At 39.5% G+C, this 25,172-nt stretch overlaps 1 protein-coding gene across 1 annotated transcript in view; it reads left to right on the top strand.

Moving 5' to 3' along the window:
- LOC127515744 (astrocytic phosphoprotein PEA-15) overlaps window positions 1-24,742 on the top strand; it is a 57,817-nt gene extending 33,075 nt beyond the window's left edge. Inside the window, exons 2-4 of the mRNA XM_051899712.1 lie at window positions 7,123-7,297; window positions 12,995-13,150; window positions 18,561-24,742. Of these exons, the coding sequence (XP_051755672.1) occupies window positions 7,126-7,297; window positions 12,995-13,150; window positions 18,561-18,625 (393 nt within the window). The 5' untranslated portion in view covers window positions 7,123-7,125 and the 3' untranslated portion in view covers window positions 18,626-24,742. The remainder of the gene's footprint in view (window positions 1-7,122; window positions 7,298-12,994; window positions 13,151-18,560) is intronic.
- The last annotated feature ends 430 nt before the right edge of the window (window positions 24,743-25,172 follow it).

Here is a 25,172-nt window from a genome sequence, read left to right as displayed (position 1 = left end):
GATGAAACATTATTGAAGTTACAAAAGCTATTAAGTCAAGAGTGATTTCTTTGTGCTTTGTCGTTCGATTAACATTAAAACAGAGAGCAGGAACATTAGACTGCTGTCCCTTTAAGACATATTTCAAAGATCCAGTACACTGATACTGATACACATGCGTTGTCTGTCTCGTTTTTCTCCTAAGACATAACCTACTATGTTTGTTAGGATACTCGCTAAGATGGGCATGTTGACATATTTTTGTGTGATTTTGTCCGTTTAGGTGCAAGACTTGAAAGATAATTTGCGCGCTGTAACGCGGCTCTCCATGTACGCGCTTCGGATGAGTACACACAAATCTCGCGCGCGAGTTCTCTTTCGCGTCTTACGTACGAATGTTTAAATTGGCAAGGTTTAAATGAGTTTAGTTTAAGCACAGATAGCAACGTGAGATGTTCAGGTCTCACCCGGGTGATGACGGCGTAAATGACTGGTCATAGAGCATTCGGCACATCATTGAACATTTGTTTACAAAGAGTGACTGTTTTTGTCCATGTTCTTTTGATCATCTCTGTTGTAACGTATTAGGAAACTAGAATGCATATCCATCGACTAAAACATACATTAGCCGAATCCGTCTGTCTGTTTTGCACGTTGTTTTCAACAAGCCATATTATAGATGCGTCGTCAGATTTGGGATGAACCGAGGTGCAAGCGCGTTTTTTTTTTTTTTTTTTTTTTTTTTTTATAGCGAACCGCCCCACCCCTAGTGGAAAGTAATGTATTCTTATCGGTTGGTTTTCGAAACACAGTGGTGGAGACAGTATTGTTGATTTTAGATATCAAAAAACAAATCTTTTTCAACTGAAAATGTGATAGAGTCTAATCTGGAGTTCAAAAACAACACAATTTTAATGTATATGTAATGACAGAGGGGATACACTTTCTTTCTTTCTGTGTCCAATCATGGCATATACATGCCAAACAAAGTAACACTAACTAAAACAGCTTGGGTTGTTACTAATCAAGATGCTGAATCAGTGTTTTATACAAGTGTTTTAACAAAAACCTGAAAAATGTCTTGAAGTGTGGTAAACATGGTATTTAGCAGAATAATTGGCTGTATTGAATTTCATCTTTTTATTCTCTACAATTGATTTTTCAAGCATAAATTGTATATATACAGACTTTATTTACACTTTGTAGATTGTGTGTGTGTGTGTGTGTGTGTGTGTGTGTGTGTGTATTTAAGATTATTAAATGGAATTTAAAATTAAAATTCAAAACTCTTTAAAAATGTAACAGGCAGTGATGATGTACCCTTAAACAGAACATTCTTTATCAACAGAAAGTAATCAACTATAAAACAACACTGCATAGCCTTCATGGTATAAATTAAATATTAGGGGTTAATGGCACACAAACATGATAGTTAGGTATGTACCCTCAGTATTGAAGTCAGGGTTCGGTACGGGTTCGGTACAGCAGGGGCGAGGAAACTAAGCATAAAATTGCTCCTTTTTCCCTTTTTTTCATTAAACAGTGGTTTATTGAACAAATTGTGTCTCTTTAAATAAATTCAATTATACTTCAATTATACTTTACGCATCTTTTGTTTCAAATCAGTGGTTCGGAGCATGTATCAAACTGCCAAAGTCATGTGATTTCAGGCTTCGTTACTTCATAACCGTTTTGAAACGTTTCAAAATTTCAATGGTTTACCACTGGTGGGCGATGATTTCTGTGAACCCATGAATCATGCGGATTCACCAACATTGCCTCCCAGAGGTGAACCATTGAACAAGTGGTTTTTACCACTGATCTCAGATCAGTTCTATACGTTTGTAGATGTTTTAATGAGAAATTAGTATAATTAAAATTAATCTCAGTAGTTAATAGTCTCTTATTGGCCTGTTTAGCTGAGCCATCTATGGAACAAACAAAGCAAGCCCTGAAGATTGATAAAAAAAAAAAAAAAACACATATTATACATAATTGAATTTGATAGATTGTATTTTCAATAAAACATTTGTAATGGGTTTGTAAAAGGTGTTGTTATGCACGTTTGGCTGAGTTTTTGTTGTATTTACACTGTTCTGACCAGAGGGGTCATTAGCGTGTGGCATTTCAAATGGTTTAAAACAGTGAATCATTCTGTGAATCAATTTGTTCAATTGACTCGAAGCTTTGAAAAGCTTTGTTTCTCCCATCACTACTGAACTGTGACATACGTACCGTGACGGTTCGAGACAAATACATGTACCGTTACTCCCCTATTAAATATATAATAATCTTACTAAATATACTAAAGAGCAGCGAGTAATTCTATCTGTCTTTTGTTGTGTGATTAATATTAAGGACACAGACAGCAGCAGGAATATTTGGCTGCTGTCACTTTAATACTGAATGCACAGATCCAATATACTATTACACATGTGACTTGTTTCCCTGAACTGTTTATGTTCACTTATGGCATAACTGAGGGTGTTTAAGTGAATACTCACCAGGCATTTTGACGTATTTCTGTATGTATTTAACCGTTTAGGCGTGACCCCAAAGCTCAAAGTTCACTTTTTCCACTCCGTCTTGGAGCGCACACACAGAAAGCTGCTTGGGGAGAACAGTATCTATTTTGCTGCGTAATGCAGTTTTTATAACACTTTTTATTATCGAGTATGTCCTGCAGTTTAGCAACAGTAGACTGTATTTTAATACAATTACTGATCTAGCTGATTTATGATGTAATCATAATATTTGCATTTTATCTTGTATTCTTTCCTATAGCTCTATTTGCATACTGAATTGTAATTGTACTTGTTCTTCAGCATTTATGTGCTGCACATTTAATTATTTTTGTACAGTTTTAACAAAAACAAGAGATGTGTTGAGTGTCATAATAACAGCAAAATCTAAAGCCTGGACTTACCTAAAACTCTAACACTATTCTTTGCATAGGTCTGATGTTTCCTTCAGAAACTGCAACTCTATTTTAGACTGTTGCATAAGTGAGACATGAAATGTGTCAAACTACATTTGCATGGACTTTACACATTATTCTCTCTCTCTCTCTCTCTCTCTCTCTCTCTCTCTCTCTCTCTCTCTCTCTGTATCTCCTTATCTTTGTCTTATCTCACTCTGCTGGTGGATTGTGTAAATGCAGTGCTGTATTTAGGTCACCAGCAGATCAGTGTGCTTTACAGACACTGTCACAGACAGTAGCAGATAAACAGCAGCATCTCAACAGTGTTTGTACGTATATGCAATTTGTAAAAAAGTGTGTGTGGGGGGGATGCCTTTATATGTTTCCCACTCTTTCTATTTCTTCCATCACTCACACACACACTGTATTATAGCCGTGACATTGAGGGTGATGAATGTAGAATGTCTGCACTGTTAAACCAGCTGCCACACAGCACAAACAATACATTGTAAAATAACAGAGGCGTCCATCTTGGCTCTGAATCCTGCACAGTTTCCTCAGACCTCTGTCCTTGTGTGGGCTGCCAACAGCAAAAGCGTTCAGATTGATTTGTTTGCCATCACAGTAAATGTGGCCACATGGAGCTCACGGTATATCGTACCACGTCTTGGTATTTTGACAGCATGAAGGTGCTGATGATAACAGCACTGTTTGTCAGGCAGAAATTTCTGAGGAAGTGGGAAGATCTTGCTTTTGTTAATTGTGATGGTCATGAGCTCCACTAGAGGGAGACAGAGAGCAGTGACAAAGGAAGCTTTGACCTATAATTCTCAGTGTCTGTCCCATAGACTGTTAAAAAAAAAAAAAAAAAAAAAAAAAGCGATACCATGTCTCTACTTCCTTCCTCGTAGAAAAATGAAGCAAAAATATCCCAGACACAGTCGTTGGCAATAATGTCATTTGGAGCCTACGTCGTTCTGAGCCTGTCATTATGTCATTGAGAGCACCTCAGAAAATAAATGCACACTATCCCAGCATTCATCATTTTTAGGATCTCACGTGCTCCGGAATTCAGGAAAACTTTTCAATAAGTTAAATTCATTAGATATTATGGTTAGTGTCAACTTTATTTATATTGCACCATTAAAAACAACAATTGTTGACCAATGTGCAATATGACCAATCAATAAATAAAATCATATACAAAATAACACATTATTTACAGTTAAATTAGTCATCTTTACATACTGTAACGACATAACAATGAGCAATACATTTGTTACAGTATTTGTAAATATTTGCGAACGTTTGTTAATAAATAAAAAGTGTGACACATTTTATTGGTGCAGATATGTATGCCAAGTAATACGTTTGCAACTGCTTTTTATCACTTAATTAGAAGCACCACAATTAAATTGTGTCATGTTACATAGGTGCTGATAAACAGACATTTTATAAGTGCATTGATTATCCGTCGCCGCCCATCTTTGCCCCTCTGCATCACTGAGGGTACAGTCCACAATTGTGCACTCTAACAAGCAGTGCCACCAACCTCGCCCTGCAAGCCACGAAGATGATGGCACAGTCCATCGGCCATAACATGGTTGTGCTAGACAGACACCTGTGGTTAACTTTGACGGATATGAAGGACTCAGAGAAGGCTGTCCTCCTGAATGCCCCTGTCAGCCCCGCTGGGCTGTTTGGCAACTCGGTTGAATCCCTCTGTGACAAGCAGGGCGGGACGAGAGCTGTGAGGGAACGGTGCGAGGCTAGTGGCGTGATTGCTAAAGAGCGTCACCTGCGCTTGGCACTGGTCTCATATCACTCACGGAGGACAGCCACCATTAATTTCGGCCTCGGTGCGGCCCAAGGACTCTGGGTCTGGCCATCATGTGTGATCGCATCATCATCCTAAGTGTCAGGGAACCCGCCCCTCAGGCAAACCGGCTCAGGATACTCATTCTCATTCCTGAAGGTCCCTGAAGGAAGAGGAGTCTGAAGCTCGATACCAGAGACGGTCCGGCAGCAAAGGCTGCACGTTCGGATGCTGCTCTGCCCGTTCCCCTCGCCTCCCTGCCTGTTGCAAAGGACGAGAACAAAGAATGTTGTTGTGTGATTGTTCCACATTTATGTGTAATAAAATCCAAACAACCTCACAAAAATAACTTTCTCCTCTTACCTCTTTGAGCGCATGAGCGCCATTGACAATGGCATTAAGCAACTCAGTCTTCAGTATTTCTAGGAGAAAGGTGTTTCCCCATAGCGGTAGCAAGCTGTATGCAACGTCCAAGAAATCCAAACAACCTCACAAAAAGAGCTTTTCTCCTCATCCCTCTCTTACTTGCACTCATGTCTCACACAGTTCCTTGCCACTCAGCAGCGAGCTGTCAGACCGAGCCATGCTGAAGCCTCTCCCGCAGTATTGATGCGGTATGTCGCTTGGGAATGCTTGACATGCGGTCACTTCAACTATGGTTGAAAACGCGCATCCCCACGCGCACTTGGTACTCGGGCTCGATGTGCATCTTAGTGACCCATGACTGCTTAGAGGCGCTAGACCCCTCGAAAGATTCTGAGTAGTGTCACTCAGTGCCACCCTATATAGTTCCCACCACCTCTTTGTGCGCTTGAGCGTCATTGGCAATGGCGTTAAACAAATAAGGCTTCAGTATTTCTAGGAGAAAAGTGTTTCCCCATAGCATCAGCAAGCTGTATGCAACGTCTCGTTCCCCTCTCAGGGAACCAAAGTTACATCAGTAACCAGCGATGTTTTCATTGACCTTTTTATTTCTGGATCCTTTACTCCCTGTTCACACTTCCAAAAGTTTCAATGACATTACCAGTGAAATTTCATTTTATATATAGCAATTCTGAAAGCACACCAAAACCAAATATGCTAATGAACACACTTATTACGTTATATGTTGCCTATGTGTTGTTCGGACTTTTCTGTTATTTCCTCTCCCAAGTACCATTTTAGGTAGTTCTTTGTAATTTTCATGTTGATTAGTCTCATTGTTCCCAGTTGTGTCATGTTAAGCCAGTTACCCCCTTGTGTACATATAGCTGTTATGTTTCTCTTGTACCTTGTTAGTCAATGTTTGCTGTGGATGACTGTAGATGGTCTGTGTTCCTGTTCCCCACGTTCCTTGTTTCCCAGTTCTTGTTTTGCTTTTGTGTTCCTCGATAAACCCCTTGCATTTGGATCTGCTCCTCTTCCTGCCATCTCTTCTGCTCCTACACATTAATTTAAAAAGACAGATATCAATTTAAATATTAAAAAAATGAAATTTAAACAGTTGCATGTAGCCTTCAGGTTTTTCTCAATTCAAAATATCAAAAGGTACAAAAAAGTCAAAAATTTATGACATTGAGGGTGTGTTCACACTTGTAGTTCGGTACGTTTGGTCCAGACCAAAAAAACAAACAAAACAAAACAAAAAAACCATTTAGTCCTGTTCTGATTAGCGTTCAGATGAGCAATTTTATCACCGAACCAAAAGATACAGAACCTAAAGGCATAGGGATACGTTCACAACCTGACTGGTCGAATTTTATGATATATTGCCTATTTTGAGACGGAACTTACCGAACATCCAAAACTGTGCTGTGTGCTGAGATAATGTGTGTGTGTTGCCTGAGATTGTGTGTGTGTGTAGCCTGCATATGATGGTATTTTGGCCAGCTGGGAACTTGTGAAGAGCTTATAAAATGTGTAAAGGAGTCAAAACAGTGGCAGGAATCCCTCCGTCACACACTGTCTGATGCCTGTGATGGGCAAACTCACAACTATGACGAGAAAAACGGTTATGCATGAGGATTCTGTCCTTTTATAGGGTCTCATCTTCCTGTTTTTGGTTCGTTTACATTTCTTTGGTCTGTGTTGCATTCATATATCATTCAAACCGCACCAGAGTTCCTTTGGAAGTAGACCAAGACCCATCTTTTCAGCGGTCTCGGTCTGCTTGTTTGGTGCGCACCAGGGTTCGGATGGCACTGTTCACACATGCTCAAATGAACCGCACTAACAGAGCAACCGCACCAGGGTTCATTTTAATCGAACCAAACATGACAAGTGTGATTTCTATTCTTTGTGGTAATACTGTTCGCATTGTCGAAAGTTATTCTTAGGGTATTCTGATATCACACAATTCTAATATATAAAGCAGAGCTTACATATAAGTTTTTTGTGCTTATCTGTTGTTTCTGTCTGTCTTTCCCAGAGAATGTCTGAATACAGCTCGTTGTTGAGTGATCTGTCTGAGAACATCACTAATGAAGACCTGGAGCAGCTGAAGTCGGCCTGTAAGGAGGACATCCCTGAAGATCAGAGTAACTCCATCACCTCCTCCAAAGAGTGGTTCAGCTACCTGGAGAAGAATGACAAACTGGCACAAGGTGAGACATAGAGCAAAAGACACTGCCCTCTTCAGTTTCAATCAATAGATTGAATGAAGTAATCAAACCTTAAGTTTCATCTAAAATGAAAATTCATCATTTACTTACCCTCAGGCTGTGTGGACATGTTAAGCTTAAATTATAATTAAATTTACTGATAATCTCCCTCTCTGCCATGGTTCTCAAATGCTGTGAAAGGAAGAACAATCAATGTTTGACATAACTGTCCTTGTGAAAAAGAAGTACACTTTATCATAATTTTAATAAAAGTTTTAAATATACTTTCAAAGATTATACTTAATTGTAATTTCAGACACTTAATTGCATGTTAATTGCAATCAAATGAAAATATATTATGGGTGAGATCTATATTAAATGCAATTAGCTTACTTTAGAGTGCTTTTTTGATCCACTTAAGTAGGACTTAAGTACATCTTTACATGCAATTTCATAATTCTTTTTTCTTTCAAATATGGTTAAACATATTGATTTAAAATGTATGTTAAATTAAAACTTTTAATTTGACATTATCACTTTTTAAAAGTGTACTTAAGTGTGTTCATAATCATGAAAGTGTATTTTCTTTAAGTACACTTATCCCCGGTTCCACAGACAAGGCTTAAGCTTACTCCCAGACTAAAATGCATGTTTGAGTTGTTTTAACTGAAAGCAACTTGCACTGACATATCTTAAAATATGCTAGTGCCATTGTTTTGTCTCAAGATGCACACCAGTAATATTCCCTTTCGAGGGAACTCACACTGCGTCCTGATTGGTGCTGTTTCATGACGCACTCAGTGACGTGGCATGTAACGGCGTACACAGAAGTTATAAAGAGATGTTGGCACACAGTAGCGTCAGCTTCTGCTCTTCAGCTAGGGCTATATGTGAAACTGTCTGTCTTATTTGGTGTTGTTTGTCACTCAGTAATAGGGCTTTCACACAGGACGCGGAATGCGCTGTGCTATGAAACCCCACTTATTACAATGGCTTGCGCCGCGCAAGGACGGTTTGTTGCTGCGTCGACCAAAGCGTACACGTAGCGGAGCGCACCATTGGCTGGCTTCAAAATAGTTCAACTTTTGCCGCTACGCTCTGTGACGATTACCCGCGTGACCAATAGAAATGGGGCATCCAAACAAGCGCCGAAAGCAAAATAGATGAACAGCTAGTACTGTCTGTGTTGAAATTTCCAGAGCTATACGATACAAGTTTGCAGTCGTATAGAGACATCGAGAGAAAAGCTGTGTCATGGAGAAATGACAGACACTGTCAAGAGCTACGCCCTTTCTTCTTCTTCTTCTTCTTCTTCTTACTAGCAGTACTAGTGCTATCGCTCGCTTCTTAGCACAAGACATATACATATTTTGCTGCTGACCGAAAGGTGGAACAACAATCAAATGACTAGACGTATAGAACTTCCACTAAGGGTTTTGAAAACTCCGCCTACTTTGCTCTGGCCAGCATAGCGCAAATCGCTTTGTATCTGAAGGGCTGCGCTGAACCCAGTGATGAGCGCAGCACATTCCGCGTCCTGTGTGAAAGTGCCATAATGCACAAGCAGTTATATATATATCAATTATGGCGAGCAAGCAGTTTAAGTGGTGTGTGCATCCCTGCCCTTCACTGCTTGGGAGTGGAGCATGCACGGGCAGATCTTAAGGGAGCTGCCTGTGTACACTGTGAGTCGCTGCCGCTCAGAGTGCTCCGCTCCCACCTGGTCATGTTTGATGAGGCCGGCCAGGCTTGCATTCCCCGTGGCTCGGGTCCCATGTCTGCCGAAGCAGCGCAGCGTCTGTTGTCATGGGGATCACAAATGGAGCTGACTGACGTGCATGAGACCGCTGCAGCACTCAGCACTCATCAGCCAGCTCAGACACCCCCGATCCCAACGCAGAAGCCCACTCTGTGGCTTCTTCTGCCCAGGGCGAGGGTATGGTGCTTGAGCTGTCTGCATCTGAGGATGTGCTCAGCATTGACACGGGGAAATTTGAAGACTCGCCACTTCATGCCCCTGCGTATGAGGAGCTCATGGAGGTTGTGACTCGCTCTGTAGATAAATTAAATATAGATTGGCCCCACAAGAAGCAGGAAGCACTGAAAAATGTAAGCTGGATGCTTTCTGCAGTCTAGATCACAACCTCCATGTCGGGGCTTACCATTCTTTCCCGATTTGCATAACGAGTTATGTAGATCATGGAATAGACCGTTTTCAACCTTCTCTGTTACTGAATACAGCGGCATACAGGGAGCTAGAGAGGGGAGCTAGAGAGAACAGTTATGGGATGATGCCGTGGGTTGAAGAGACATTGCGTCGTCCCTGAAAAAGCCCCAGCGCTTCCCACCAAAACCCTGCCGCACGCTTTGGTGGGAAAGGCATATATGGTGCCGGGTCGGGATGGTGCATGCCTGCACACTATGGCCATCATGCAGGCGTACCAGGCCGACCTGTTAAAGGACCTAGATGTGAAACAAAGCTTTTCTCCTCAATGTCCCGCTCTCGCTGTCTGGGCTTTTCGGCGACACTGTCAATTTGGTTGTCGGTAGGTTCCAGGAGGCTTAGAAGCAATCAGCCTTATTTAAAAAATATTTGTCTCACCGGCCTGGGTCCCAAGGGGCTGCTGCCAGAGAGCAGCTCCAGCCGTCATCGAGCTCCTCGTATCACCAGCAACAAAAAGAGAGTGTTGCTAAGCAAGCCATGCCACAAAGATCTTGGTGCCCTAAGCAGCACTCTCGCCCGAAGCCTCCGCCACAGAAGACGGATCTGAGGACCGTTCTTTTGATGAAGAAAGCTTAGGGAAAGAGGTCCTGACACCAGCCTCAGGCCTCTGCGTTGCCCTCAGGAAATCAATGTTTGTGCCCCGCTGTTCAGTACGCTTCGGGACACATTGGTTTCCAGCGAACGCACGCTTCAGTGCCTGCCCAAAATATTTGCGTCCATGCAGTTATTGCGTCTGCACATCAAAAGTCGATTTCGATTATTTCCTGCCGGTCACTCGTTTCAGAATACCAAAATCAACTTAAACAAAACACCTGAAGTTGGCCTCGAGAGGCTGATTCCTCTAGTAGATTTTCTCGAAGCATTGGAAAGGTCTTCCAAATGTATCTCAGTGGGACCTGCATATTGTAGAAAAAGGCTACAGACTACAGTTCGTGTCTCGCCCTCCCGAAATTCAACGGGGTAGCCTGGACTTCCGTAGACCCAGAGCAGGATCGGGTGCTGGAACTGGAAGTTCACTCTCTCTTGGTGAAAGAGGTCATAGAACGCATTCCTCCTCCCGAGCAGAGTCTGGGTTCTACAGCCGGTACTTCATTGTTCCAAAGAAGGATGGGGGGGTTGCGTCCCATCATAGATCTGCAGCATTTGATCCGTTCTCTTAGGAGATTCAGGTTCAAGATGTTGACTATCCCTATTATCGTGAGTCAAATCAGGTCCGGGGACTGGTTTGTCACAATCGATCTAAAGGATGCATACTTCCACATTTCAATCCTTCCTTCACACAGGAAGCTCCCGAAGTTTGCTTTCGGGGGCAAAGTGCTCCAATATTGGGTTCTTTCATTTGGCCTAGCACTCTCCTTTCGCACATTTACCAAATGCATGGATGCAGCTCTGGCTCCGCTGAGACTCCTGGGCATCCATGTATTGAATTACATCGACGACTGGCTCATACTGGCTCAGTCTCAAGAGATGGCAGTTCAGCATCGACCTTGGCCATATCAAACACCTGGAGCTGAGACTCAACATGAAAAAGAGCGTGTTGATATCTCGATGTGAGGTACCTCATTGAGGTCTCGATTACGATGTGGGCACGAGTGTCTCCTACATGTATCGAGGCCATCTTGGCCACAGTGTCCAGGATAAAGCTAGGCCAAGCCATCACTGTAAAGCATTTTCAGAGGCTACTGGGGCTAATGCCAGCTGCATCCAACGTTATACCTTTTGGCCTCCTGCACATGAGATGTATGATCAGGGTTACTCGCAGATGTCTTCGTTCCCTGCCGATATGGAAAAATCCTTGGTTTCTGTCCCAAGGCCCAGTGTTGGGAGCACCATGTCACCAGAAAATCATCTCGACAGACGCATCCCACATGGGCTGGGGCACAGTCATGGATGGCCAATTTGCAAGGAGTATATGGGGGGACCATAATCTTTCATGGCACATAAATTGCCTGGAGATGCTGGCTGTATTCAGAGCTATTGAAGGGCCCTGTATTAAGGGCCACCACATTCTAGTTCGTTTAGACAACACATCGGTGATCGCTTATATAAATCATCAGGGGGGTCTGAGGTCACGCCCTCTTTGCAGACAGGCGCACCAGATCCTCCTGTGGTCCCAGGGGAAACGGTTGTCTCTCAGAGCAATGTATGTCCCTGGGGACCAGAATTTGGGAGCAGACATCCTGTCGAGGCAGGGGCTGAGGCCCAGGGAATGGAGACTCCACCCTGAGATGGTGGAGTCGATATGGGAGAGGTTTGCCCCAGCGGAAGTGGATCTATTTGCATCTCAAGAGATGACACACTGTCCACTGTGGTTCTCTCTCACGCCTCCAGCTCCCCTGGGGCTGGACGCCATGGTGCAGATGTGGCCGAGGCTACGCCTGTATGCATTTCCCCCGATCGTTCTGCTCCCGGGAGTTCTAGAGAGGGTCCGTCGGGGGGCTAATGTGGCTAGGTCTACCATTCTTCAGGCCTTCCATCCTCCACTGCATGTGTTGGCGGATGAGGAGAGACTTCATTTATTCTGCCCTGTTAGGGCCTTACAATTGTATGTTCAGAGGTCTCCCCAGCCTCCAAGCAGACAATCAGCAATTGAATTGTTGAGGCAATTTCTTTGGTCTACCAGGTGCTCATTCAACTAGAAGCATGGCGTCTTCTAAAGCTCTGCTCTTGGGGTATCCCTGCAAGAAATATGTGATGCAATGGGCTGGGCTACTCCGCATACGTTCATGAGATTTTATAGTCTGCATCTTCCTTCCACGCCAGGTGCACAGGACCTCTCGTCCTAAGCTGTGCCTGGACAGTTCCACACTAGGACAGGACAGATTTGGCATAGCACAGTGGGCATTGCGTTCCTCAAAGTGTCGTCAAGGCGATGCAGCACGAGTTCACTCGAAAGGGAGCGTCTCGGGTTACGACTGTAACCCTTGGCTTGCTTCGACCTATCAGAAGCTGACGCTATTGTGTGCCGGCAACTCTTTATAGCTTCTGTGTACGCCATGTCACTTAGTACGTGACCAAGACGTTTCTTTTTTTTTTTTTTTTTATAAGGCACATTTATAAAAGTTACTTAAATGTCCTAATTGAACAAAGGCCTTATCCTGGCTTAATCTAAGCCCTGTCTGTGAAGCCAGGCCTTAATTGGCCTTTAATTTAATTAATTTTATATTATCTGCAAGTGTAGTTTTTTTTTTTTTTTTTTTTTTTTAAATATATACTTTTAAGATTTAACTACACTACAAGTACACATTCAATACAATTAAGTACACTTCTTTTTCATAAGGGTGTGACACATTTTGATGCACCATGTTTGAATATGCTCAATCATTCTATGTTCAAAAAAACAAAAACATTATTTGAGTGATTGATGACACACTTTTTCATTCCATTAAATAATGGTTGAATTTCTTGTACAGATAAATGTTCATGCTTTTGTTCTTTTTTATATTACATCTCTGTGATTTGTCTATCTTGCACAGATGACCTATCCTACATTGAGCACATCTTTGAAATCTCACGGCGACCTGACCTCTTGACCCGGGTCATTGAGTACCGCACAACCGTGCTAAAGATCTCTGAAGACGATGAAATCGACACCAAACTCACACGCATCCCCTCTGCAAAGAAATACAAGGGTACAAATCGCTTCCCTTTAACAGTCTCTGTCTTTTGCATCATAAAAATAAACACAATCAACAGAGCACAACATTATTTCTGATGTTTCCCTGTTTCATCCTATTTACTTCTGAAGAAGTGACAGACTTACTGTCAGTCTTGCTGTCTACATAGGCTTTGTAGTCAGTAATTTACTCAAAAGGGACCTCAGATTGGATTACTTTAATTATATAAAGCCTACTGTATCATATTTGATAAAAACAATTCTAAGGCCTCTACATTATCAAAATTATCAAAACTTAGCTGTACACAATCTACTTCATGCCTTCTGTGGTCTGATTGATAGTTTTAGTTTTTTAGCAAGTAAAAGGCTTAATAGTATAATTATAAAAATTTCCACCTTCAGGTTGTGTGTTTTTGCTGTGAAATCTTTACTAATTTTTATAAAATAAATGTAAGAATAACTTTTATATTAGCAATATTTCAAGTTGAACACTTGACTGGACTGAAGCAACTGAAGTTTACTTGATTATCCATACATCATTTTTTAGGAAAATCATGTTAAAATGTGAGTATCATATATGATCCATCTGGCTTTTGAGGGACATTATTTGTTCATCTTTCAGTCATCATTGTATTGCATTGCATTGCATTATGTTTTAAAACTATAGAGGAGATATAGTGTGACAACTGATATTTATATGCATTTTATTTGAGTAGTCTGCTATACTGTTATAAAGATCTCATTGATTTACATTACATGCAGAATTTCATCTTACTTTTTAACCTTATAAATATCAGGATCTGCACCAAATTATATTTCCCTTCCCAAAGTGGAACTTCAATGCTGTGTCTGGTATTGGCGTTATGAGGAACACTATCAGCGTGACCAGTGTCTAAGGCACATGTAAACAAAAGACAATAATCATTGGCAGACGGCGGTCCATAACGTCAAACGTGGAGCACCCGTGTGTATAAAAGGGTGCCTGAGTTACACGTCATCAACTTTTTTGTCTTCGAGAGCTGCTTGTTTGTATGTGCGTGTAAGATAAGAGTCTGTTGGAGCATTCGATTCTCAAAGGAGCTGGATGCGCTCATTACATTGCATTCATGGTTAGATCTCTGCTCTTGCTTGATTTTCTCCCGAGGGATAAAAATCTAGCGTTTGCACGGAGCGCTTTCGGCTTTCTTGAGTTGAAGGCACTCATGGTGATGCATTCGCAGTAAAAGGCTCTTATTGCTTGATTCTCTCTTGAAAGATAAGAATCTAGTGCTTGCACGTAGTCCATTCGGCTCTCAAGGGAGCTGAATGCATTCATTGTGATGTGTTCGCTGTGGGAAGCTACACCCATGCTTGACTCTTTCTTGAGGGATGAGAGTCGAGTGTCTGCACCTCACAGTTCGGGTCCCATGGGATCTATGTTGTAGAGGCGGGATCTATGTTGTTTTCATGTTGGTTCAGGAAGCCACTCTGTGGCTGCCTTCAACTTGACTGATTATTGTGATGTGTCTAATTCTGAGGAATTAGATGCAGAGAGAGTTGAGGCGGGTATTATTAATAATCCGCCTCCTCCGCTGTCCCGCATATAAGTTTGTGAGCCTTTTATTCCTTCTATATCTCCACATTGATGTGTCAAGATAATGGAGGAGTTTATCTTCAGCTCATATAATCGCTCCCTTGTATTCAAATTATTTGTATGTGGAGAGACTTGTGTGAGCAACGATATGTGAGGATGCCCCAGTTGAAGAGCAGCTTGCTAGCTATCTCTCCCCTGGTGCTGCGTCCTCTTTGAAGGCTACTGCCTTGCCAATGGAGTGAACGCGTTCAGCTCTTGAAGATGAGCCGCCGCGGTGAGGGAGCTCCCTCTCACTTGGCTTTTTTCTTGTGGCCGGATTCATAAAAATCTCCTTAAGAAAGAAGTTAAGAAAATTCTTAAGATAAATTCTAAGAAGTTTGTAAGAATGTTCCTAAGTGCAATACTTGAAAAATTCTTAAAAAGTTCTCAAATATTTTCTTAAGAACATCTTAATTTTTTTCTTAAGAAGAAAATGAAAGGCATGTATACTGTATATTGCAGAAGATTTGCCGAATGGAAAACACCTCAAAGCCTGTCTTTTTGTACTGCCTGCAGGTTACTGTAGGTATCATAATAAGCACGCAGACTATTTTTGTCACGACTGGCTTGACGGGAGTTAATCACTCAGCGTTGTGTTTTTAATGTGCCGTGTCAAGTTGAAATAGTTATTTTAAAAGCCTGTCTTAAGATGCAGCGGTCTTTCTTTCCCATTTATTTGTGATCTATTTGTGAGCTTCAGCAGACACAGGGCCTGAACCACAAGGTGCAAACACCTGAGGCCGGATTCAAAAGACATTCTTAAGTAAAAACCTTAAAAACCTGTGTCCGAACCTTAGGGAGGTTCGGACACAGGTGTTGCGGCAAATCCAGGCCCATCCATTTAGTGGTAATATCACCTGAGGCAGTCCAAAAAAAAAAAAAAAAACCTGCGCAAGCCACAGATCTAGCCATCCGTGCCACTAAGCACACGACCAGTGCATCAGCCATTCTGTAGTTGCTTTAGTTGCCACGGTCTATGTCAGCAGCTTTCAGGAGATATATTCCTCTCTGGGATTCCATGAGGGTTGATGAAGGGTGAACGGAGTTGTGTGGGGCAGTATAGATTCCCTCTACTTCACTTACCTCCCTCCCCAACTACAGTTGGGTTTTGAAATAAGGATGTATGCTCACCTTTGGATGGGTGCTTTACTATAGCCCTAGTTCGACAATGCTAATAAGCAGAGAAAGTTCGCTTGTGGGGCGTCTGTATTATCTGTTGCGCACTATAGGTTAGTGCTAAAGAAAAAGACGAAACACTAGCTATAGTGGGTCTTAGGTATAGTGCATTGACTCAAGGCAGGTTATGGGCTATCCCAGTTACATTTGGGGTCTTAAAGTAGTGTTTAGTATATTTTTAACACCTTGCATGCTCCCTTTGGTAGGCTGCTCTTGGTAGGCCCCTTAGGGTAGAGCAGGTTGAATGGAACTATGATACAAGAGTCCCTCTGTTTCATTTACCTCCCTCACCAACTTTTGTTGGGTCTGGAAGAAGAGGTATATGCTCCTTTGCTGGGGTGCTTCTGTAGGGATGATCAGTGTCACAAACTGATGAGTAGAGGAGGATAGTCGATGGCGTCCCTCCTTATCATTGTATCATTCTGTAGTTTAGCCATTAATTATAGTGATTCACGGAGAAGTGCCTTTACTCAAGTCAGGGTATGATATATTCTCCACTAATCACCCTGGGGTTGTTAAAATGGAGTAGAAGCTCCCCTGTGATAGGCTGCTCCCTAAGTTGTCAAATACTGGTGAGATATGCCTGACATGCTGAGCCCTTTTCTGCCAAGGAGAGCGGAAGGTGTAACAGCTAGGACTTCCCTTGCTGTAGAGCATAGATCATTCCAAGTGTATTGGCTTAGGGAGTAGCGCCACTAAAATGAGTCACATGGGATGCGCCAATGGGGTTGACACACTTCTGACTTCGACTGGGTAGTTAATTTATGTTATGCCCACTATGTTTGTTCATATTCACATTCTAGTAAGGCAGGCATTCCCTCAGTTTGACATAGCGGGTATTGGTTCCCCATAGCATCAATACCAGGAGCAGCATCGAAGTTCCTGTAGGAACTGAGAGCAAATCAGACAGAAATTACTCCTTCAAACTGTAAAAAGAGCCAAATTCCAAATCAATACTCAGGACCATATAAATCAGAATATCCTGTCATATGTGGTGCCAAACTAACTAGACTCCTCCATAGCAACAAGAGAGAGAATCATTAACATGTCGAGGGTCAGGCAGTTTAACAAGACAGATGGGTTCGGAGATAGCACATCTTGAGTTTCACAAGGAAAGCCATGAGTTAATGCCAAAGGGGGCTGATTCCCAAGAAAGAGATCTAGAACAGACCTTCTTTTTGAAGACCTCTGCTTGATCTATAGAAAACACAGGACTGAAATCTTCTCTAAATCCACAGACTATCTTTAAATATCAAAATGCATCAGACCATCCCAAAATAATGCACATTGTTAAACATTGTTAAACTGCATAATTCTATATCATGTCATATGTGATTATTATGCTTAGATCATACATAATTCATGCAATTGTTATAACTATTGAATGGTTTATTGGAGGTGTGTCCTGTTTAATATGTGTGTGAATGATTTCTCATTTCTTGAATTATTGATAAAATCTGTGTAAATATTCTTATTCTTATACTTATTATTAGGGATGCACTGAAATGAAAATTTCATGCCAAAACTGAAAATTCTAGATGCACTTGGCCGAAAAAAGAAATCGAAAATGACTTTTTTTAATTATTATTCATTTCTTATTTAAATTTTTTGTATAATTTACTGAATCTGAACCCCACCTAATGATTGATGGTTCGTTCAGGTCAGGTCTTATAAAGAGCATATATTGCTAGAAATTTGGGATTTCAGTATTTCACTCTCTTAAAACTCAATCTTTCCTCACTTACTTTCTTTCTGCAACTCGTGCGAATGTGTGTGTGCATGTGTTTATGTGTTAGGTATTAATATTATGTGTTAGAATAATCAAAGTCTTGTTTGTATTTAAAGAGAAGTGTCTTTGGTTATGTGATTAAGAATTTAACGTCTTAAACTGCTGATCTTGTTACTGTGCTAATAAATAGTGATTTCACCATAGTTTGGATATTAATATCCACTACAGAGTTGATAGTTATTGCTCATTCATTTGAGCGCGGGATGATTCATTTGTTCGGCCGTAAAATAAGTGACTCTTTCAAAATTCCATATAAAATTAATTAATAATTCCATTTGAGCTAAACTGACCTGTTTTTTACATTCCACTTTGAAAGAAAACGTCTTTGAGTGCGTATGCAGCCCGGTTCCCTGAGAGGGGAACGAGATGCTCCATCTCGTTGACACACCTCAGGCCTGCCTGCTCATCTCCCTCAGACCAAAGAGTTGATGATGTGAACTCAAGCACCCTTTTGCATGTGATGTCATGGACTGTTGTCTGCCGATGATTATTGGCTTTTGTTTACACATCCCTTAGACACCGTTTACACTGATGGCATTCCCCATAGCGTCAATACCAGTTGCAGCATCTCGTTCTTTATTTTCTCACTATATTATAACATATGAGGCATAAAAGCCTGATGCATGACATATGCATTTTGTTGTTGTTGTTTTAATATTTTATCTAAAGGTTCAATAAACTGTTCCTTTTTTAATTTTATACATTTTTCTTATATTTTTCCAGACTTATTTCATATGTCTGGCTTTACAGGATTAATAATGTTATGTGGATTAGGTTACTACTTATAATTTGTCATGCGTAATGTTGTCTGTAACAGAGTTCTCTTTGTGTCTCTCTTCTATGTTGTAGATATCATTCGCCAACCGTCAGAAGATGAGATTATCAAACTGGCCCCTCCCCCTAAAAAAGCATGAGGTCAAAGTTCATGACCTCTGCTCCTCATCCCCGGCACTTCATCTTGCCTATCATCGTCACCAAACCATGCCCACCATCCCGCCCACTTCACCTCCCACCGAACAGAAGCCAAGCAGCCAATCAAATTGCCAAGATGCTTTACAGCCACCCCCACGCCACGGAGGCATGGAACACATGGAAAACTAGAACGGAAGATAAATAAATGGACAAAAAGACAGCGACCAAAAGACTTGTAGTCCGATTACAATTGTACAGTGAATGGGTCATAGGTCAGGTTGTGTGTCAGAATGAAAAACAATCATTCTGTGTTTGCTGACGCTTGTGTGGAATTTTGTATGTGTGAGAGAGTTTATTTGGACCCTTGATAGCATTAAGTGGGATTGTCAGAAGTTGGTCAGACCAACATAATAGGGAGTTTGCAGCTGATGTCTTAATGTGCCACTGGCCTAAGGTGTGAATCTAGTTGTGAAACAGGTTTAGCCACTGGATCACTTTTCCTTTAGACACATTTATTCCCTAGTTTGTAATGTGGGTAGATTTGAGGTCGGTACATTCCCTTTAAAAACAAAACTCTACATTATCTACATTTAAAAGTGTTACAGAGAATTAATCTCTGAATTTGTGTGATTGCCACTTAGAAAGCCAATATTTGCCTTCTTTAGAAATGAAATGCATTATTGCAGGGTATGCAGTTACCTAGTAGAGAATTAATATTGCTTTTTATATTTCTGTATATCATACTTCTAGAAATTGTAGTTTAATAAATTATCAGTTATATAATAATAACCATTGTTTATTATCAAACAACAGCAGTCTTATATATCAACATAAATGAAGTTTGTTATAATAGTGTTCTAGTACATATGGGAGACAAAATTAGACATTTATCTCCTATATTATTAAATGTATAACGGGCCTAAAAACAGGAAGAGTCCATCAAAACAGAACATGGTAGAACACAAAACTGATGAAAAAATATATATTAAAATGTGTGTTTAGTAACATTTTAGCTCAATTTCTGCAGTATTTGCATCAGGAAATAGAAGGCATATATTTTTGTTAAAACTTTAAATTTGACTACTTCTACTGTGAATTATTTATTCAGATGCCTCAGTATACCATTATGTGAAACATTAGGATGATATCACATATATTTTCTGTTTATAATTTGTAAACTGATAGAGAGTAAAAAAACAGCTGCGACTAAAACAGGGATATTTATGTCAAGGATGTGGTAAAAATAGATAAATATATATATATTAATGAAATAGTAAATAAATATCCATAAATTGCAGCACTCTATGTGGCCAAAAGTCTATATGGATCACATTGGGTATCCAAACAGCGCATCATTTTTAGCTGTTTTCTTCTATTTGTAACTTTTCTTTTGTTTCACAAAAGTAGCCTATATTTTAATAAGACATTTATTGGAAATATACATATCTCTGCCAATCATTCTGACACAGCATAATAAGATCATGCTGCGTTTACAAATATTAATATCATGATTATGATTGTGATATTCTTTGTGTTGGTTGTGAGATTACGCCTTTAATTAACACCATCTGCTGAAAGACTGTTCAAACACGACTCTAAATTTGCTTGATCACTGTGTTGTTGCTTAGCCCCTGCAGACTGTTGTTTTCATATTATAAAGTCGGAACAGTTATTGAGGACATGCCATGTGTGTTTTTATGCGTCTGCATTTCCACCCACGCATGCGGGCAGGATGCATCGTGCGGTTACAGGCTGTTTCTGCAACTCTCTATTATTCTGTTGTGTGATTTCAATGAATCGAAGAAAACCAGTTAAGACCTCAGCAAAACCTTAAATCGAATCTGGACCTGCATATTTGTTAAAGACTGGAACAGTTTGAAAAGATAGAACACAACTGGCCATAAACATTTGTGGCCTTTTAAACTTGAAATGGTTACTGTGCATTTCTGAGGACTGTAAAGAATGTCCTGTTAAGTTTCTGTTGCTGCCACACAAAAAAAAAATTACTTACCCAGCCTGTATATTTGTTCCAAACCCATGGTTTTACTTAAAAAGAGATATTTAGTAGAATGTCCACTTCCATACCATATATATATGTGTGTGTGTGTGTATATATATATATATATATATATATATATTATATATATTGTGTGTGTGTGTGTGTGTGTGTGGTGTTCTAAAACACTCATTTGCATTCTGTCTGCAGATGTACAAGAGCCAATAGCATTTAGTATCAATGACTTCAAACCTGGCATGATGCCTCTTAATGTACCATATTTGAATGCACTCAAATCCCCTTTCATTGTATGCAACAGTTCTCCTTTTTCGTTCCAAGAAATAATGATTTGAGGGTGAGTAAATGACAGAATGTTAATTTCTGTCATTTTTCAAAGTGTAAAATCAAGATATATGCGACGAGTCACAAAAAATCCTGTCAAAAACAGATTGTACATTCTATTTATTAGATTTTTTTTTTTTTTTTTTTATGTTGTTGTTGTTGTTGTATTGATGTTTCTCAATTGTGTACAAATGTCATCTTGTGAATTTTGCAGTATGTGACATTGTGACTAGCGTGATGCTCCCTATCTAGTGTCTCAGACACGGCCAAACGCTCAAATCAGTCTCACTGGACACGCCATGATCAGTCTTTGAATTGATTTGTTTTTCCGTTCGTTTGGTTCAGTTGTTCAGCGATGTCGTGGTTGGTTGGTTGGTTCTGTTTGCATCCCCGTTCCTGTCATCTGTGGACTGAATTCTCTGTGATATCTGATTCTAGATCAGCTCTCTTTATGCTTATGCTAGTTTTACCAACCAAGCATAGACTTTTATAACGTCCCTAGACCAGCACCAAGGGCTTCAGATGTCCTCACGCCATTTACAGTGGTTTTCATCAGTTTTCACTTGATGTGGTTCTGTCGCTCACATATTGTGTTCATGTCTATGAGTACCTGTAGGTTAGCTTTTGTTGATTGGTAGATTTGTCTATATCAAGGGCCTCTGTTAAGCACTGTGCTTTGCGCTTGAAATCATTTTACCAAGGGTGTTTTTTAAAACAGCGCCTCAACTGGAGAACATTGGAAAAGCCATATTAATTATCGCTCTTCCATGTTTCCTTTTTGAACAATAGAGACGTATTCAGATGAATTTCCTTTGCCAGCAGGAAATGATGCAGAGCTCAATGGAATAAGAACTCTTTTCTTTGCAGCGTCTTTCTCTAGTTTAATGCCACTTCCTTTCCTCTATGCAGAGAATATATTCGGCACTGTGCACACACGTCAACGCTAGACACATTTTGGATGTTGTTAATGACCACTACATGCAGTTCTCAAGAGTATTATGTGTACGGCCAAATGAAACAATACTGTAAGAACTAACAGACCACTATAGCCATATACACATAATTCATTTCATTTGATTGTCAAATTGGATGTCACAGTATTAAAACATATCAGCCTTGATAATGCTGCAAAAGCTTTGTAATGCTGAAGATTCATCACTATTGGCATAACAGAAACACAACTCAAGGTGTTTTATCCTACTTTTAGTTATTGTGTCCAAAACAAGAATTATCTCATAAGCCACTGAATCTGGCCAAACTAAAAATGAACAACAAAAAAATAAAACTTCTTGAAAACCTTCTGGGTGAACTGTCAAGGAAAGTACTCTTCAAAATAAATGTAATAAAAAATATAATTTGCATAAAGAAAATAAAGCTTATTTTTAGGGCCATTAAGATTTTTGACATTGTGACAAAAAACAAAGCACATTTTAAAACTCCCAGTTCTCGTTTTAACCTGGTCATCTTCAAGCACGCACACAATATGTATAGATAGAACGATTTCTCATTACTGTAATAGAGTTTTTATTATTATTATTATTTTCCATTACAATAATAGGGGACAATAGGGGAAGGATGTACTTATTTACCATTAAAATAATGCCACAATGCAAAAAAAAAAAAAAAAAAAACTAAAAATAGGCTTTGTTATCTTTAGCAAAACAATTTTCTTTCTTTTTTTTATGTTTGGACTGATGTTTTGTTCTTAAGTTGTACATATAAAAATATTGTGGATTTATAAAAGTGTTTTATTATTAATTTATTTAATGCAAATGTATCTTGTTTTGGTGTACTGATGTATGTTTACTAACTGGACAAAATTGGGATGTCTATTCATAATTGTAAATGTACGTGTGATGGCTCAGATGAGGTCTGTTCTGTTGGTTTTAACATTGGGCACTGGGCTCAAGATCTTTTTCTATAATATTCTCTTTTAATAACTTTACAGCATCATTTACATGTGTTTTTGTCAAATCTTTTTCTTTTTTTTTTTTTTTTTTTTGTATTTTTATTGTAGTGTTGTTCCTTGCTTGTTCTCTTTCTTTGTAATGCTTATCAGCATAATATGACAATTTTGACTGTGTTGTAGTAGCCATGCCTTTGTCATGTTGTGAAATGTTTGTATGAGAGGCCACTGGCTGAAAATGCAAGAAAACCTTTAAGGTTCATTCATTTACGTGCGTATCCAATTCCCCGTCAGAATGTGAGACAGAGCTCTTGAGAAATGTGGAATCGGTTTGCGTAGAGCAGGCGTAGAGATTGCAGCACTAATCATTAGTTTATTTGATGCTGTTACTGAGATTGTCAAAAGATTGTGAGGGTGATTTTGACAGTGTTGAAATATGGTGTAGTTTAAGGGAGTGGATTGTAGTACAGTGATTTAATGAATGCCGGAACATTGATCAGCACAGAACTGATGAAAGAGAAATATGACGATAAAATACGGTGGATCTCACAGAAAAATGTTAGGGCCATTTATAACCCAAAATAAAAACAATATATTACTTTTTTATAAAGAACATGAAATGTATTTTAGGACCATTAAGACTTCTTTTACATTGTAAAATTTTTATGCATGTAACCAGAATTGATTTATTTTATGAATTAAAATCAGCATTAATAATAATAATAGTTGTTTATTTTTATTATTTTAGGGTGAAATATGGCCCAAAACATATTCTTGGCAGTTTTCGTGAGATTCACCCACACATGCTTCATTAAGTGGTGTTGGTTTAAACGTGAAAGCATTGCAACTTTCTTTTTTTTTTCTTTCTTTCTTGACTTCACATTCCTAAAATGTCTGAGTGTAAATGTAAAGACCTTATAAAGAATGTTTGAGCTGAATAACTGATGATGAACAAGTTAATGTTACTGCAGAAATGGAACTGTGTAAAGAAAGACAAATAGAGAGTCATATATTGATAATAGAATGCACATTTGTAGCAGGGAAACACATTAAAATATAGAGCACATGCAAAATGATTGTGCGCATAAGAGCTATTAGAGCTATTCTCGTAACGTTTACACTGAGTACTAAAGCATGCTCTCATTGCCATGACAAAGTGCCAACTGAGTTCTTGTTTGTTCAGAAGCTTAAAACACAGACTTTAATATGCAAAATTATTTAGGAATCTCATGATAAGAAGCTTACATACAATTTAAAAAGTGTTTGCACCCTAGAAGTTTTGCTGTGCAATTGTGTTTAGTGTTTAGGTGTTCGGATCGGTTCTTTTGGAGATGCAGTGGCGTGTAAACTGAAGTGGGATTGTCATGCTGTGATGAAGTCGGGTAGAATAGCTGCTTGTAAATGAAAATAGATAATGAACTTTGGTCGGTTTTAGACTCTTGCTGAAGGATTTCTTTGTTTTGCCATTTTTTTGGTCATTGCATATTTATTTATTGATGTGTTGCAGTTGTTCTGTTTTTCCTTTTTCAAAGTCAGCATAGCCAGTTATCGCTTCACAAGACACTTTGGTTTGAAACGCTTTGCAAATCGCTGGTGTTTGAATCTCATTTTTCTCTTCTGACATTAAACGTTAAACCTCCATGGGCGGTGTGCTGTTAGCATTTCTTCAGTATTCTTTTTGCTTTCTTTCTTTTTTCCTACATTGCAGTGAAAACAATAAAGTGATGGACAGTATGAAAATATGTTGTTAAATATACCTACAAATGTGGCTTCTCTATTGGAGTAAATTTGGCTAAACCAAAATGATGCCGTTTGTCATTGTGCTTAAATGAATATATAAATATTATATTATTAAAATATATTTGCTAACCTACAGATCTGCGCATGCCAGTTATTTGCCACACTCAGATAAAGTTCACAATGAAAAGTTTTTGCCACAGAAGAATGTTCTGATAATGTAAAATGCACAACATCACAAATGCATAGAATTCATGTTAATATTTTATATATGTTTTGATATATTTATAGACAGAAAACTAATTATTCTTACATAGCTCAACATGTTTAGTCTTACTGCTTAAATCTAATTTTCTTGATTTTTTATTTTTTTTTTTTTTTTGCGAGTACCATACTTTACCATGCCTCAGAGAAAAACACTATTTTGTGAAGTAGCTAACATAGCATAATCAGATGCAACTTTATTTTTAGTAACAGTAATACAGCATTTTCTCCATCATACAATACGTTTTAAAATTAATTGCATGCCATTTATCAACACAAGCCATCCAGCATTTAATATTATAAT

Source organism: Ctenopharyngodon idella, chromosome 7, assembly GCF_019924925.1.
Source record: "Ctenopharyngodon idella isolate HZGC_01 chromosome 7, HZGC01, whole genome shotgun sequence".
Taxonomy (NCBI): Eukaryota; Metazoa; Chordata; class Actinopteri; order Cypriniformes; family Xenocyprididae; genus Ctenopharyngodon; species Ctenopharyngodon idella.
This window is presented reverse-complemented; position numbering and strand designations above follow the sequence as displayed.